Here is an 18,513-nt window from a genome sequence, read left to right on the forward strand (position 1 = left end):
TCACCTTTCGATGGAACCTACGCTCAATCTCTCCATCTCGCCTATCTTCTGTGGTTTCATCCTCGCTTCCTTCACTCTCTCAGTTCTCTGCTCTGGACACAAACAGCGCTACGGACACTCTTTGCTCCACTTTAACATCTTGCTTGGACAACTTTTGCCCACTGTTGTCTAGACCAGCACGCACCGCCCCATCTGCCCCCTGGCTGTCCGAGGTTCTCCATGGACATCGCTCTAAACTCAGGGCTGCAGAGAGGAAATGGCAGAAATCAAGAAAGTCTACCGACCTCAGTGTGTATCAGTCTCTCCTCTCTTCCTTCTCTGCAAATGTCTTCACGGCTAAAACATCCTACTACCACAACAAAATTAACAGCTGTTGTGACGCTCGGACACTCTTCAAGACTTTCTCTTCTCTTCTTAATCCGCCGCCACCACCTGCTCCATCAACTCTTACAGCGGACGACTTTGCAGTTTTCTTCACAAATTAGACAAGATCCATCAGTGACCAATTCTCCACACCGCAGACTGAGGACAACTTCACAATGACGACGCACACTCTTTCTCCTCCTTCTCCCCACTCTCAGAGATGGACGTCTCCAAACTTCTCCTGTCCAATCATCCTACTACTTGTCCACTTGATCCAATCCCCACTCACCTCCTTCAAGCGATCTCTTCTTCAATCATGCCTTCGCTTACTCACGTTATCAACTCCTCTCTTCACTCTGGAACATTTCCCTCAGCATTCAAGCAGGCTCGGGTAAGCCCACTGCTCAAGAAACCATCTCTAAATCCAGCGCTTCTTGAAAACTACAGACCGGTCTCCCTTCTTCCATTCATTGCAAACACACTTGAGCGAGCTGTGTTCAACCAGTTTTCTATGTTCCTTGTACAGAACAACCTCCTGGACAGCAACCAATCTGGCTTCAAAAGTGGCCACTTAACTGAGACTGCTCTGCTCTCGGTTACTGAAGCCCTGCGACTAGCAAGAGCAGCTTCAAAATCCTCGGTACTCATCTTACTGGACCTTTCTGCTGCTTTTGACACCGTTAATCACCAGATTCTCCTGTCCACCCTCAGAAAGATGGGCATCTCTGGAACAACACTCCTGTGGGTTAAGTCCTGCCTCTCTGACAGATCCTTCAGTGTGTCTTGGAGGGGTGATGTTTCAAAGTCACACCACCTTGCTACTGGGGTTCCTCAAGGCTCAGTACTTGGACCACTTCTCTTCTCCATCTACATGACATCATTAGGATCTGTCATTCAGAAGCATGGCTTTTCTTATCACTGCTACGCTGATGACACCCAACTCTACCTCTCATTCCAGCCAGACGACCCGACGGTAGCTGCTCGCACTTCAGCCTGTCTGAGTGACATCTCTAGCTGGATGAATGACCATCATCTTCAGCTTAACCTTACGAAGACAGAACTCCTGGTGATTCCAGCTAACCCATTGCTTCATCACAACTTCTCTATACAGCTGGGCTCATCAACCATTACTCCTTCGAGGACAGCTAGAAACCTAGGAGTTGTGATGAATCATCAGTTAAGCTTCACAGACCACATTGCTACAACTACCCGGTCCTGCAGGTTTGCCTTATACAACATTAGGAAGATTAGACCCTTCCTGTCAGAGCAAGCAACCCAACTTCTTGTCCAAGCTCTTGTTCTCTCCAGACTGGACTATTGTAATGCTCTCCTGGCTCTTCCTGCATGTACTGTCAAGCCTCTGCAATTGATCCAGAATGCAGCAGCGAGGGTTGTCTTCAATGAGCCAAAAAAAGCTCACGTTACTCCTCTCCTCATCAGGTTACACTGGCTACCAGTAGCTGCTCGCATCAAATTCAAGGTACTGATGCTTGCCTACAAGACGACCACTGGCACGGCACCAACTTACCTAAACTCATTGGTTAAATCTTATGTGCCCTCCAGAAGTTTGCGCTCTGCAAGTTATCGACGCCTTGTGGTACCATCCCAAAGAAGTTCAAAATCACTCTCAAGGACCTTTTCCTGGACTGTGCCCAGCTGGTGGAATGACCTCCCAATCTCAATTCGTACAGCTGAGTCTTTACTCATTTTCAAGAAACAGCTAAAGACTCATCTTTTTCGCCTGCACTTAACCAACTAACACTAGCACTTTTCCTTTTCTTGTCTTTTAATTTTATATTAAAAAAAACCTACCTATGCGTTCTATACTAGACTAACTGAGACTTGTCATGGCACTTGTATACTGTTGTTGTTCTCTTGTTGACCTGACTGCTTCTATTGTTCTCATTTGTAAGTCGCTTTGGATAAAAGCATCTGCTAAATGATTAAATGTAAATGTAAATGTAATGTAATGTCTACTCTACAGCACTTGAGCTCGTAGACACACAAGCTGTAGATATAAGCTATGGGTTAAGGAGTGAACTTACTGATATAAAATCCCCCTTGCTCTACTTCCTCCCTGGATCAAGTCTTTTCTCAACTTTATTAAACAACATGAGAGGCACTGATTTTAGGAAGTTAAGTCGTGCACAGTGGTGGTTTCTCCATTAGGGCAATTGGGCGACGCACCACCAAAGAGCGAAAGGTGAAAAAACACGAAAGAGCAAAGATGCATATGGATAGTAGGGAGCAGTGTAATATAAGGGAGTGTAAGACTGGAGCCGGACCGTCTGGACTGAGGGACGACTTCTCTCTAAGAAACTAAAGGACTTTCCTGATAATTAACATTTGAACACTCTCTTGAATACCCTCCATCATAAATAACGGTGCCATCGAAGATGCAACACACCTAGCAGTTCACACCTCACCATCACACTCCCTCCACTTAGTTTCACTCAGAATTGCCAATAGTATAATATTCTGAATTAATGCAAGTGATATTTACAGTCATGTTTGGTGTCATTTGTATTGTCTCAGGGCAACTGGTACAATGGTGTCAACCTTAGAAAAGTAGATTAAAAGATACAGATCTTAAGAGTTAAGAGATAATTTGATTAATGTAATGGGAGTGCACTTTTCCAGGATCTTCCATGTAAATTACCTTCTGTTCCCATTGAGGTGTAAACTACCCTGGTCTGGGACCTGACCTAATCAAATTCCAATTGTTAGTTTCTGTCTTCATCTCGGGGGATGTTTGTCTTGGTCTGAGGTATTTAAAGGATTGCAGCAAAAGGATCAGGGCGATTTCTGTAGCCAGAAAGCCTGTAGTGTGTTGTGTGTCTCTTCACTTCATACTATGTATTTTCTAAGGTCAGGTAGTCATATTTTACTTTTAGATTCATCTTTGAGAATTTGATGTTTTGTATTGATATGATTTGATGTGTTTCAATTGGATATGTAATTGGCAGAATTCATATTTACCTGACTGATAATAAATTGTTACATTTGATTTTATTCTGTTTTACTCTGTAATTATTGACTCTAGTTGATTACGTTGAATCCTTGTTAGAGACGTGAGCACCTGAATGAACAAGTTAATATAAACTAAAGAGTTTAACTAGAATAATCAAATGTCAGAAGGATAGGCCTACTAATTAGAAACAGACGTACAACCAATTTGCATTCCAACCTAAATTCGAGGTCATACCAAAATGGAGTCAGATTAAATAAATAATGGAGTCAGATTTGAGTTCAACCTAACCCTAACAGTGATTTATGTGACTTCAATTATTTCTTATTAAACTGAAATCGAAGTAAAACTTATTTTTAGGAAAAAACACATCCTGGCATCAGTCTTCATTTGCTGCTGAATTGTGTTAACACACATATAGAAACATAAGGAGAGCAAGAGATTGATTCCTAATGTCAGTTTATTTTAAATTATTACTATAGTAGTTCAGTTCCCTTTACATCTTTAACTAGCCGTTAATTTATCAATTGAATGGGTGACCTATCCTCATTAATCAAGCAAACACGACACGAGACACGTTCATTTGATTTGGAACTTATGCTACCAACACTTGTCCATGTACTGATTTTAGATGCAGACTCTGAGGAGTCCTGCAGCAGTTATTTTATTGTGCACCATTGTCTTGGCGCTTCATGCTACCGAGCGTTGGTCTACCGGGGTAATATAATAATAATAATATAATAGTAATATAATATTAATATAATATTAAAATATTAATATAATAGTAATATAATATTTCTTTCAGCTCTGCTGCTGCATCTAGGAGTCCTGCAGCGGATGTTTGTCATGCATTATGGTCTTGGCGCTTCATGCTACCAAGCGTTAGTCTACCCAGCTGTTAATTTTTCTTTCAGCTCCGCTGATGCTTTGAGCTGGAACAAATCAGTGAACGAGTTCACATCTAGAGTAAATTCGACCAGTCTTATGCCTTCCCGTCCACCTGTTTGCTTCCAAACAACTCTGTTCAGAGTAAGGTTGGTCAGAGTGTTGGTCAGATCTGTTTTTGGTGGTGCCGTTTTGGCCCACTCGTTCGTGGCGCTGTATGCCCTTAAGTGCCCTTAAGACACAATCTGGACCCAGTCCATGTCCCTGTAGGGACCTGCCACAGGTTTATGTGACTGCCATATCTGCTGAGCATTACCCATAGAGGTGTTTCAGCTGGACGTCACCCTCTGGTTTCCCATTTATGCAGGGGCGAGACAGCTAAGGCCTTTCTGCCCAACACAGATCCTTTTTGGGACTTATTTCAGTTGGAAGTTCTGGCAGGCCATCCATTTGAGCCGTTTAAGTCTGTCAGATAACTTTGAAATGTTCTGTTCTCTATTAGAGGAATGAGGATCTGCAGGCTCTGTCAGTTCCTCCTGTATGGACTTTTCCCCAAGGTTGGTTAAGTCTTACTGCTTCCTAGGCCTAGTTTATCCTAAGGCTGCTTCAACACTGTTTCGCTTTCAGCAAGTGGTTGGAGTTTTCTCCCATGCTATGCAGGGTCAGATAGTGACTATATCTTTAGCCTATAATGCATGAGGTGTGACTTCGCCTGTAAAGGTGCCTGCTCATTTTACGAGCGCAATGTCTTCTTCTCAGGCTCTCTTTAAAGAGCCTTTGATGGGAGATGTCTGTGCTGTGGCAGGTTCATCCTCTCCTTGCACACATATATGAGCATACGTGATGTATGCTCGGGGCAATGCTAAGTGCTATTGGCCAATAAATTGGCATGTTGGCATTTGAAGGGCTTCACACTGGAGGTGTTCCCATAGCGATGATGTCATCGCAGCATCTCGTTCCCTATTCAGGGAACCAAGGTAACATAAGTAACCGAGATATTTTAATTGTTTTTGACTAATGTTACACTGCAGTTCAGGCTGTGACCATTTTTTCTGTCTGTGGGATTATTCTGTGAGCACTCACACTGCCGTTTTAATTCATAAGCACTGCAAATATGTTGCACAGAAACATTCGCCCCTTTCGCACAATAATACCAGTAAAATGCCATAAAATTACTGGAATGACTTTACTGGTAAATAGTCCGACAAATCTTTTCATCTTAGCAAAGCGAAAACACGGGCCGTCCAATAAAATTCAAGCTAGGATCAAGTGACCGGAGCTGTTTCAAAAACCAGTGTAAACAAACATAGAAGAAGAAGAGTAACCCAGATAAGAGAAGAGAATGCATGCTGAGTTCTTGTTATCGATAGTATTTAAGAACAGATTTATTCTCTCATCCACTCCCGCTGAATTATCGCCCCGTGATCTTTTGTATCCAGTTCTCCCGCAAACATTCTAATATTGCGTTTAATTGTCGCACATCAGGGAGCCGCTATCACACTCTGTTCAATTTCACTTTTGATTTAGTGATGACACACACTCAGGATCTGTTGAGCAGTAAATCCTCCAGCATGATCTGTCAGTCATCTTTCTCGAATCTGACTCCCGCATCTCCTGATGGATGCAGGGAAGGCCACATTTCTTTCCATGGAGTTGGGCTATACTTTTAAACTGTTGCCATGGCTTGATTTTTCCCCTGTGGGTTTGAGATGTTGTGTAAATGACACATGACTGAAACGCTTGTAATTTGTATTGCACCAGGACCGTCGCTGAAAACACTCGCTGCTCTTGACTGAAAACATTTCTAGTTTTAATGAGAACTTGCCTAATCTATATTTCATTTTTGCAATGCTATTTTACATTTGATAATTCAGTTTCTGTACAAACTTGAAAAAACTAAACATTGTTTCATTTCTTGTTCCATTTATTTATTTCTTCGTGCTGTTTATCACAAGTGCAGTATGGAGTACCTCAAGGCTCAGTACTAGGGCCGCTACTCTTCACGCTTTATATGTTACCCTTGGGAGATATCATCAGGAAACATGGTGTTAGCTTTCACTGTTATGATCAATATATCAATATAGTCGTGGCCTAATGGTTAGAGAGTTGGACTCCCAATCGAAAGGTTGTGAGTTCGAGTTTCGGGCTGGCAGGAATTGTAGGTGGGGGGAGTGCATGTACAGTTCTCTCTCCACCTTCAATACCACGACTTAGGTGCCCTTGAGCAAGGCATCAAACCCCCAACTGCTCCCCGGGCGCCGCAGCATAAATGATGAACACTGCTCCGGGTGTGTGTTCACAGTGTGTGTGTGTTCACTGCTCTGTGTGTGTGTGTGTGTGCACTTCGGATGGGTTAAAAATAAAGCACGAATTCTGAGTATGGGTCACCATACTTGGCTGAATGTCATGTCACTTTTTACACGATTTCAGACAGGGTCCACACGGCCCTGATGTCACCCGTGAGAAACTCTAGATGTTAAGCTTCGTGAAGGAGGGTCACTACTGGGGAGCTTTATATGATCGATATACATAACCGTGACTGTAAAATATGTATTTTAGGTATAGAAATTACATATTTTGACACCTCAGCACCCCCCCCCCCCCCCCCCACTGGAAAACTAAAATATGGTCACCCTATATTATCAAAGATACTAGATAATGAAGAGTTTTGAGAATGCAGCAGGACTATAATGCGATAAGAGCTTGCTCATGTACTGAGGTGCTAAACCATAATTAGCAGGATTTGAGAATCTTTACGATGTTTGATAGGGAGCCAGTGCATGGCAGCAAAATGAGCCAAATATGCTATTTTTATTTATATTGCATCCTACAGTTCGAAGCAGCTTCACAGTAATAAACAAGAACAATGTTTTATTATGAACAATTATTATGAAACTAATTCAGTGTCAGCTGTAAAGCAACAATAAAGTCATTATTCAGATCAAGTTTTATTCTCATCCGATAGTGTATTTCAATCCATAATATTAGTGATGATTAATTATTATTATCAATTGTAATATTAATGGTATTTTAAACCCCAAATAAACATTAATTCTCTCTTTCTTTCTTTTTGACCATCTGTTTTTAATAGATTGAGCAGTAATGAATCAGACTGGTAAATTACTGTTATTGTAACTTATTATAAGTATTTGGGTTAGGGTTAGGATTCCAGTTTTTGTGTGAAATCAAAAACATGCTCATTGAAATGAATTATGAATTGTGCTGTTATGATGGAGATGGAGTTAAAAACCCAAGAGAGAACATCAGTGCCAATAATAAACTGTGTGTGTGTGTGTGTGTGTGTGTGTGTGTGTGTGTATTGTCTTAACTTTCCTTCATGGTGTGGCATCCTGTAGCGGAAGGACTGTATATATGTGTGTGTGTGTTTGTGTGTGTGTGTGTGTGTGTGTGTGTGTGAAGTACGTCACCCTTTCCTCCCATCTCATATTTTCTCTCTCTCACACACACACACACACACACACATGCTCACACACACAGTATCAGGACGGACTGACAGATTGATGGCAGTATAATGATTCACTCCAGTGAGTACCAGAACATTTCACATCATATTGATGAGATTATTGAGCAGACGAGTGACTGATGCCCTGCACTGAAGCTCTCTCTGTGTGTGACGCTTATCTTTATGATGCTTTTACATATCCATTCAGCAGCAGCTTTACACGTGTGTGTGTGTGTGTGTGTGTGTGTGTGCGCCAGGGACAATATGAGCAGTGTGTTAACAGGAGGACTGATATATGAGCACATCTCTGTTCACTCTGTGAATAACACTCATAAGTCATGTAATGTTTCTTTACTAATACTGAAGTGAACATCGTGTCTTCCTTAAACCTGACTTGATGTCTTCTGAGAAATGCAGAAGCAGATCTTCTGAGAAAGGGTTTTTTTCTCAGTGAAGTTTGGATGTAAACGATGATGGGATGTTTATTTTGGGTGAACCGTCCCTTTAACAGCTTGACTTATGCTAAAGTGTTATTAATAAGTGAACGTCCATGAGCTGCTGATCTCTTCTGTTTTATATGTCTGACACTCGAGGGCTCTTCATCAGTAGTTTTTCCCCCGTTGCAGTTATTTTTGGGTTCTTTGTGTTGAATGTAGGAAAGTGAGATTTCCCCGAGCAGTGAGAGTGTTGTGTGGGAGGGAGTCTGTCTCAGAACTGAAAACCTTTTATAAAATAAAGGATTTAAATGTGCAAATTATGCATTCCCTAGTGGAAAAATAGTATTCTTAAGTACAATTTGTTTGTATGTACTTTAGTATAACTAAATATATTTTTGGCACACTATAAATTGGTACTTAAAGTCTAAATAAATGCTAAATTAGAACTGCTAATTTTGTACTAAATATATTTTAATTGTGCAGAAGCAGTGCTGAAGTTCAACTGAAGTTGGGTTAAATATAGGGTGAAGTCAGCTAAAATGGGCCAAAATAAGGTTGTAGCATCATATTTCTTCAAATGGTTATAGTCAGTCACAATAACTGATCTTGTATTGTTGCTTCAACACTTGTTGACATGTAAAAATGACTCGGATTGGTCTGAGTTTCTGAAGACAGAGTGTAAGATGAAGTTTGTCAGAGAAACTGAAGGTAAGTGAGCCTGACATAGTAAATCTCATTCATCACTAATAACCCTACTAAAGCATATGCTTACCAACAAAGCAAAGGTTTATGAACACTGTTTGACATGCTCTGGCAAATAAGAAAGTTTAGTTTAAAAAAGAATCTTTAGGTAGAAATGGCTGGTTAAGCTAAAATGGGGTGCATACACACATTTTTAGACAGAAATTGAGAGTGAAAATAGGTTTATAGGCTGAGATATGAATGCATATAAAATCTTGTCTTAAGAAAATACAAAAGCTAAAAAGATTATTCAGTTGAGTAAATTGTTTCAGGACTCTTTGATGAATAGAAAGCATTTATATGAAATAAAGAGCTTTTGTAACATTACCGACTCTACCATTCAAAAGCTTCGATATTAAATAGTAATAAAGTAATAGTATCTTGCTATGTCAAAATAAAGACCATAGTGTCAATTTACTGTTAAAAATAAAATTATTTCAGCTAAAATTACCTGTTCTCTTTTTATATTGGCCCATTTTAGCTGAAGTTGTGCCGCAGCTCAAGAAGGTACCTGCTGATACTCTATAACTCTCATCATTTGAAAACAGTTATACTTTTTGACATTTTAAAAATATATAAATATTTAAGAGACCCCTGCTAATTTATAAAAATATCATTAGATCTCATGCAAAGCTTATGTGATGGTATTATAAGTCATTTACCAAAACATGGCCCATTTTAGCTGACTTCACCATATTTGTTTGTGATAAAGTGGATCTATTCCAAGTATATGGAGTGCTGTTTAGTCTTTCTGTACTCTACAAAAGCTACCATGAATCTACGAGAAGGTACGTGGATATAAACGTGAAACGAAAGTGCGTTTAACTTGAAGATATTAAAATCATTAATGAATTGGAATTGGAACAGGTTTATTGGAGTGTATTGGAAATATATAAGAGCGATTAACCTTCTGATCAAGTTCATCAGTTTATTTCTCCGTTTCAAATCCATGACTATATGATGTTTACATCTTTACTGTTGTAACTACTTTCTATATGAACCACAAAACCAGACATAAGGCCAAATCATCTCTCCAGTGATGTGTGGTTTGTTCGGAGGACAATATCTGTCTGAGATACAACTATTAGAAAATCTGGAATCTGAGGGAGCAAAAAAATCTAAATATTGAGAAAATCATCTTTAAAGTTGTTCAGATGAAGTTCTTAGCAATGCATATTACTAATCAAACATTACGTTTTGATATATTTACAGTAGGAACTTTACTAAATATCTTCATGAACATGATCTTTACTTAATATCCTAATGATTTTTGTCATAACAGAGAAATGTATATTTGTGACTCATACAGTGTATTGTTGTGTATTTCTCCAGAATTACGTCTGTGACACTGATGACTGCTTCTGTGCTGCAGGGACACACGTGTAAAGCTGGGAAAAGCACTATTTGAAGTGTGGTTAAATTATTGAAAAGTACTGCATCATTATGAATTATTATTAGAATTATTTGCAACTCAAAACATTTATTTTTATTAATACAATTTTTAAGCTAAAGAAGTAGAACTCAAAATATAGTGTATTGTATTGTCAACAGAGGATTCAACTAAAATAAATTACTGAAATATTACTTCAATATTCAACAAATTCAGTTGTTTTATTTGTAAATCCCCTTTGTGCTGTAGAGACTGAACATACTGTAGTCTAGATTCAGGCCGATCTTAAAACACTTTATGAAGGAACAAACACAGAATGTGATATAGTCTCAGGTGAGAACTCATACAGCCGCCTGAATGATACGACAACAGACACTACACGCAATACACATTATATGGCCTTCATACAGATCTAATAATCATAAGATTGTAGAGCTGAGTGAGCTTGGAAAGTGCAATAAAATAAAGACTTCAATGTGTATTTGGACACTAGACTGAAAACCACTTTTCAAAACCCATAAATCTCAAAACTGCCCAGTGCATGAAAAACACTGTTTCCATCCAAACATTCCTACGCTCGTAGAAAAGCAGGAACAGAAGCTGTCATCCTTTCAAAGAGTGCATCTTATCTAACCAGTGTATTAGCACCTGCAGTGTGCTCATGTTTCTGCTGTGAGAGCGTGGTGGTTTGAGCACAGCTTGTGTTCAGAGCTGTCCGAGCTCTCTCCGGACGCTCTTCACCTTTCTGTTGACAGGAAGTGTGCGGTTTGTGCAGCTGGTCATTGTGCTGCAGCGTGTCACTTCACACCCTCCATCATGAGAAACCTTCAGCTCTTACACACAGAACGGACAAGATGTTGAAGATCTTGTGTTTCTGCATGTCTTGTGTGACAGCCGCAGTGTTTTCTGATTCGGTAACACACTTTGATAGTGTTTTACGTTGCTCTGAGGATTCTGTAGAGTCTGTTTTGGATGTTGTTGAGGAAACAAGAATACACTATAAACAAGTGTAACCCCTAACCCTAATGTTCTGACAATGCTTCTGAACGGATTGATGACAGTAGTGATGTTAAACGCCGGAGTAGAGAGTGAGAGGATCCTCTGAAGCCGGTGTTCTGGTGGTTTCTCTGGGCTGGTTTGAAGCGTCTGTGGTTTGGTGAACAGATGTGTTTCTGCTGCTCATCGTCTGTGTTTCTCTCCTCCAGATCAGTCCATTCACTCCATCTTCTGCTGCTGCTGCTGTGCTCTACAGACCAGGTGCGTTTGAAGCAGAGGTCAAAGGTCAAAACAGCATTAGAACGGCTGGTGATGTTCTTCATTTGTCTGTCTGTCTGAAATACAGTTTTACAGTCTCTAGGACACTTTTCTCAATGTTTAGGTCACTGTTTCTGATCTCTTCACACAGCGAGCACAGCATCAGTCTCTGTGACTAAACTGTGGATCATTTCTCATTGCTTTGCGACAAATAGCATTCACTGACGACTTCTGTCAGATTACATAAATTATTTTCACTGTTTGTAACATAAGTCTAAACCTAGCACAGTACAAAAGTGAATGGGACAGAAATGAGCGAGTGGTGATGTGTGTGTGTGTGTGTGTGTCTCAGAAGCAGCACTCGACTGGATGTGAACCCCAGCAGATATCCAGGATCCGTCTACCCGGTACACAGACATCTGTTCCTTCAGTGATTCTCTCGTTCACTCTGTGCTCCTGTAACACTTCTCTCCTCTCGTCTCAGACTCAGCTGTCTCAGAAGAAGCTCCCTCCGTCTCCTCCTGAGGATGATGATAGCGGCGTGATGAAGGTGGTGGCCATATACGACTTCACGGCCAGAGAGAGTTCAGACCTGACGCTTCATCATGGAGAGACATACATCATCCTCCACAAACAAGACCAGCTGTGGTGGAGAGCCAAAGACATGCACGGGTGAGTGTGTGTGTGTGTGTGTGAGTGTTTCTTGAGTTTAGATGTCTGCCATTCTCTCTCTCTCTCTCTCTCTCTCTCTCAGGAACAAGGGCTTCATTCCCAGTAACTATGTTACAGAGATTGGAACTATAGAAGCCAACGAGTGAGTATCGACCAATCAGAGTCACTCCGGATCTCTTTGATTATCTCCAGATTTGCATCAGTTCATTCAGAGTTCACTGGTCACTGACAGTTTGTGTGTGTGTCTGTGTGTGTGACGATGATGGTGATCTTCATCAGCTGGTACTGCAAAAACATTAACAGAGCTGAAGCAGAACAATTACTCAGACAAGAGGTGAATAAGCTCATTCATCAATCGTCAATAACTGATCCATCATCATCATCATCATCATCTATCATTAACTTGTGTCTGTGTGTGTGTGTGTGTGTTTCAGGGGAAGGACGGAGGGTTTGTGGTCAGGAGCTCCAGTCAGCCCAGCAGCTACACTGTCTCCGTTTACACACACAGGTAAAGATTCTCTATCATATCACTGATTGATCTCCTGATACACTGACTGATTGATTGATTGGTTGATTGATTGATTGATCAGTTCAGGTAAAGGGGAGGTGAGGCACTACCAGATCAAGCAGACAGACACAGCTCAGTTCTTCTTGGCAGAGAATCACGTGTTCGGCTCTATTCCTGAACTCATCAACTACCACAAACACAACGCAGCAGGTAATCCTGTTCTGTTCAGATCTGTGCTTCTGCTGCGACGAGCCGCTGACGATCTGTCTGTGTTTGATCAGGACTGGTTTCCAGACTGAGATATCCCATCGGCCCCTCGGGAACATGTCTGCCGGCCACAGCGGGATTCAGCTCAGGTCAGACACACACACACACACACACACACACACAGACACACACACACACACACACACACACACACACACACACACACACACACACACACACAGACACACACACAGACACACACACAGACACACACACACACACACACACACCCACACACACACACACACACACACACAGACACACACACACACACACACACACAGACACACACACAGACACACACACACACGCACACACACACACACACACACACACACACACACACACACACACACACACAGACACAGACACACACAGACAAACACACACACACACACACACACACACAGACACACACACACACACACACACACACACACACACACACACACACAGACACACACACACAAACACACACACACACAGACACACACACACACACACACACACACACACACACACACACACAGACACACACACACACACACACACACACAGACACACACACAGACACACACACACGCACACACACACACACACACACACACACACACACACACACACACACAGACACAGACACACACAGACAAACACACACACACACACACACACACACACACACACAGACAAACACACACACACACACAGACACAGACACACACACACACACACACACACACAAACACACACACACACAGACACACACACACACACACACAAAGCAAGAGCCCGTATTTTAAAGGCGTCATATATTTCCCTTTCTCTTTGGAGTGTAACAAGCTCTTGGTGCATGAAGGAGATCTTTAAAGTTGCAAAGACTAAAGTCTCAAATACAAAGAGATAATCTTTATCAAAGTTAAGACTCGTCCTCGTCCTCCTAAAACACCTCGTTTAAACACGCCCCCACACATCTACATCACTGTGTGGGAAGATTTGCATAACTCCGCCCACATGTTCACACAAAGAATGTAACATTTCCGTCACAAGCTTGAGGCCTTCGGCCAATCACAACACACTGGATAACTGGCCAATCAGAGCACACCTCGCTTTTCAGAATGACGAGCTTTGTAAGAATCAACATGTTTCAGAAGGCGGGGCTTAGAGGAGAAACAATAGTCACCTTAATTTATATAGCGCTTTAAACAAAAAGGAAAAAACATTCATTAGGAAAACAGTGTGTCAATAATGCAAAATGATAGTTAAAGGCAGTTCATCATTGAATTCAGTTATGTCATCTCTGTTCAGTTAAATAGTGTCTGTGCATTTATTTGCAATCAAGTCAACGATATCGCTGTAGATGAAGTGACCCCAACTAAGCAAGCCAGAGGCGACAGCGGCAAGGAACCGAAACTCCATCGGTGACAGAATGGAGAAAAAAACCTTGGGAGAAACCAGGCTCAGTTGGGGGCCAGTTCTCCTCTGACCAGACGAAACCAGTAGTTCAATTCCAGACTGCAGCAAAGTCAGATTGTGCAGAAGAATCATCTGTTTCCTGTGGTCTTGTCCTGCTGCTCCTCTGAGACAAGGTCTTTACAGGGGATCTGTATCTGGGGCTCTAGTTGTCCTGGTCTCCGCTGTCTTTCAGGGATGTAGAGGTCCTTTCTAGGTGCTGATCCAGCATCTGGTCTGGATACGTACTGGATCCGGGTGACTGCAGTGACCCTCTGATCTGGACACAGACTGGATCTGGTGGCTACGGTGACCTCGGAACAAGAGAGAAACAGACAAATATTAGCGTAGATGCCATTCTTCTAATGATGTAGCAAGTACATCGGGTGTTATGGGAAGTGTTTCCGGTTCCGGTTTACCTAATTAATGCAGCCTTAAAATCCTTTAAAGGCAGGGTAGGTAAAAAATGTATAAAAAACTTTTTTTCCAAATTTGTTTAAACTTTATTTATATATCAATACATAATTAAAATGTAAGTACTCTGAAAAAGAAAGTATAAAAATCGAGTGACTGTAGACCTCTCACGACTGTTTTAAAGACAGCTCATTATTTCCATTCACTCCACCCCCTCCCTTCTGGGCTCCTTCCAAAGCCTCTACTATGGCTCGCTAAGTAATGTTATGTTAGCTATATTACGCAGATATGTGTGCTAATGACACATGCTTCATGAAAAAAATATTTATGATCAAAATACAAAAAGAAAGATTTACCTGTCCAGCAGAAATAAAGCCATCAAGGAGTCACTTTTTCTGCCCCTTAAGTTCCCTCAGTTCTCGCCATCGCTGGAAAGCCACGCTGAAATTAACTCGCGTTTTATTTCTTTGTTTATCCAAAGACTTTTTGTTCATTGCCTTTTCTTGTACTGTTACTGTCTTCCTTTTTTGCCTGGTTTGCCTTCACTAACTGCATAGGCTGGTACTGTGAATTTTGCTTGCTGTTTCTCTGCCATTGTTTTGGTATTCCTAGGATCCGTGCCTGTTGAATTCCTCAAATCAAACGTGCACGCGCAAGTGGGCAGGTCATGTGTGGCAAAAGGCTGGTTGCCATGGTTGCGAGAGAGTGACAGTCGCCTAAGCCAATCCTATGTTTCGTCCCGAAATGGAAATAATGAGCTGTGTTTAATACAGATTAAACGGTCTAGAGTCACTCGATTTTTATACTCTTTTTATCAGAGTACTTACATTTTAATTATGCATTGATATATAAAGAAAGTTTAAACAAATTTGGAAGAAAGTTGTTTATACATGTATTACCTACCCCCCTTTAACGGATTTGGATAATAAAAGCATATTAGTATGTTATGTGTATTCCAGGTTAAAGAGATGGGTCTTTAATCTAGATTTAAACTGCAAGAGTGTGTCTGCCTCCCGAACAATGTTAGGTAGGTTATTCCAGAGTTTGGGCGCCAAATAGGAAAAGGATCTGCCGCCCGCAGTTGATTTTGATATTCTAGGTATTATCAAATTGCCTGAGTTTTGAGAACGTAGCGGACGTAGAGGATTATAATGTAAAAGGAGCTCATTCAAATACTGAGGTGCTAAACCATTCAGGGCTTTATAAGTAATAAGCAATATTTTAAAATCTATACGATGCTTGATAGGGAGCCAGTGCAGTGTTGACAGGACCGGGCTAATATGGTCATACTTCCTGGTTCTAGTAAGAACTCTTGCTGCTGCATTTTGGACTACCTGTAGTTTGTTTACTAAGCGTGCAGAACAACCACCCAATAAAGCATTACAATAATCTAACCTTGAGGTCATAAATGCATGGATTAACATTTCTGCATTTGACATTGAGAGCATAGACCGTAATTTAGATATATTTTTGAGATGGAAAAATGCAGTTTTACAAATGCTAGAAACGTGGCTTTCTAAGGAAAGATTGCGATCAAATAGCACACCTAGGTTCCTAACTGATGACGAAGAATTGACAGAGCAACCATCAAGTCTTAGACAGTGTTCTAGGTTATTACAAGCAGAGTTTTTAGGTCCTATAATTAACACCTCTGTTTTTTCAGAATTTAGCAGTAAGAAATTACTCGTCATCCAGTTTTTTATATCGACTATGCAATCCATTAGTTTTTCAAATTGGTGTGTTTCACCGGGCCGCGAAGAAATATAGAGCTGAGAGCCGACTGGCGAAGTCGAACATCATTAGCGCCGGCATGAATAACAATCTTACTGTATTTACGTTTAGCATTAGCCAGCACTTTTAAATTTGCCAAGATGTCAGGCGCTCTGGCTCCCGGTAAACATTTGACTATGGTGGCTGGTGTCTCTATATTCATGTTCCGTACAATAGAATCACCAATAACTAGAGCACTTTCATCAGGTTTCTCAGTGGGTGCATCACTGAGTGGGGAGAACCTGTTTAATGTTTTGATCAGAACAGAAGAGCGGTGTTTTGACCCACGACTACGCTGCCTCACCGTCACCCAGTTGCCCTGCTGCAGGGGCTCTGTTTCCGGAACCGAACAATGTACAGGAATCCCTGAGCTAGACGCATCCAAAGCCGTATCTAGAGCCCTAACATTCTTACTGTCCTCAATTAAAGTTTGGATGCGTGTCTCTAATTCTGAAATCTTCTCTGTCAGCCTAACTATTTCCCTGCATTTATCACATGTGAATCCCTCATCAGTGACAGAGATAGATAAACTGTACATGTGGCAAGAGGTGCAAGAAACAATGATAGGAGAAGCCATTACTCACCGTGCTTGATGAAATATTCTTACTGCGGTTGTTTGATGAACTTGTGAAAAACTGGAGCGAGGGAGAGGAGAAAAGAAAACAGCGATAGGTTCGAATGAAGACGCTAATGACAAGCTAACGAGTGCTAACGCTTTGCAGGTGTACTGCACTCACGGAAATAAAATAAAAGTGAACGATCAAAGTTAATCTGATAAGATTGAGCGATAATATCAGAAATATGGTGTGAATTAAGTTATATTTTACCACTTGTGATAGTGATAGTAAGATAAAGATTCTAGAGAAAAAAATAAAATAAAAACAGCTACACGGAGCTACGATTTGCTACAGAAGGCCAACAGGAAGTAGAGAAAACACTGTCCAACCCATCACTCTGTCTCCTCTCCACCAGTAAGCTGGTGTGTGGTGGGCGTTCTGGCGCAATATGGCTGCCGTCGCATCATCCAGGTGGATGCTGCACACTGGTGGTGGATGAGGAGATACCCCCAGACTATGTAAAGCGCTTTGAGTGCCTAGAAAAGCGCTATATAAATGTAATGAATTATTATTATTAAACCATTCAGGGCTTTATAAGTAATAAGCAATATTTTAAAATCTATGCGATGCTTGATAGGGAGCCAGTGCAGTGTTGACAGGACCGGGCTAATATGGTCATACTTCCTGGTTCTAGTAAGAACTCTTGCTGCTGCATTATACAATACAATAATGTACAGTATGTGGAAAACACATTTTATTACAAAAAAATAAAATTCTTTTTAGAAGTAGATATGACCCCTTCAAGACACTTAAAATAGACTAAACCGGTGTATTTCAGGATCAGTTTTTTCTATATCATGTTTCTTCTTTCAGTCTTGTGGAAAGAAAACATTCAAATACAAATTGAAGTGTTTATTTGATTGCTTCTGTAGATTTCAATCTTTAAAGAGTTTTTTCTCTTACAAAACCCAATCTTTACAGTTTTATTCCGCTCTATATTCTGAAGGTTTGTTCATATTTCATTCACACTGATTTAACATTTTACTCCTGAAAACTTGGTGAAGATCTGTCAGTTTTCAGTCTGTTGACAGTATTTTCTGATTTATGGAGCGATAAAAAGAGAGAAATCCAAAGTCCTCTCTGAACCTGACTTCTGATTTCTATTCTGGAAACAAATGCAAATGTAACTAATAAATTGCTTATTTAAACATAACATTAGAAAAAGATGTAAAACACAGTAATTGGGTTAATGTGGTGTGATTTAATCAAACTAAACTAATACAGCTGTATGTGTGCAGTTCTTATGAATAAATGAATAATCAATTAATATTAAACAAGATAGGGTTCGGGTTAGTTAGGGTTAGAAGTCTTGGTT

The 18,513-nt window shown here is 40.8% G+C and overlaps 1 protein-coding gene and 1 long non-coding RNA gene across 2 annotated transcripts in view; both read left to right on the plus strand.

Moving 5' to 3' along the window:
* The window catches only part of LOC132160659 (uncharacterized), a 224,600-nt gene that overhangs the window by 147,438 nt on the left and 58,649 nt on the right, over positions 1 to 18,513 (plus strand). The gene's annotated exons all lie outside the window — the stretch shown is intronic.
* Positions 7,640 to 18,513, plus strand: part of txk (TXK tyrosine kinase) — a 15,648-nt gene continuing 4,774 nt past the window's right edge. The window contains exons 1-9 of the mRNA XM_059497789.1: positions 7,640 to 7,761; positions 11,453 to 11,504; positions 11,854 to 11,908; positions 11,986 to 12,173; positions 12,256 to 12,315; positions 12,453 to 12,507; positions 12,608 to 12,681; positions 12,764 to 12,891; positions 12,963 to 13,037. Coding sequence (XP_059353772.1) covers positions 7,749 to 7,761; positions 11,453 to 11,504; positions 11,854 to 11,908; positions 11,986 to 12,173; positions 12,256 to 12,315; positions 12,453 to 12,507; positions 12,608 to 12,681; positions 12,764 to 12,891; positions 12,963 to 13,037 — 700 coding nt within the window. The 5' untranslated portion in view covers positions 7,640 to 7,748. The remainder of the gene's footprint in view (positions 7,762 to 11,452; positions 11,505 to 11,853; positions 11,909 to 11,985; positions 12,174 to 12,255; positions 12,316 to 12,452; positions 12,508 to 12,607; positions 12,682 to 12,763; positions 12,892 to 12,962; positions 13,038 to 18,513) is intronic.

The sequence above is a fragment of the Carassius carassius genome, chromosome 17 (assembly GCF_963082965.1).
Source record: "Carassius carassius chromosome 17, fCarCar2.1, whole genome shotgun sequence".
NCBI classification, from domain to species: domain Eukaryota; kingdom Metazoa; phylum Chordata; class Actinopteri; order Cypriniformes; family Cyprinidae; genus Carassius; species Carassius carassius.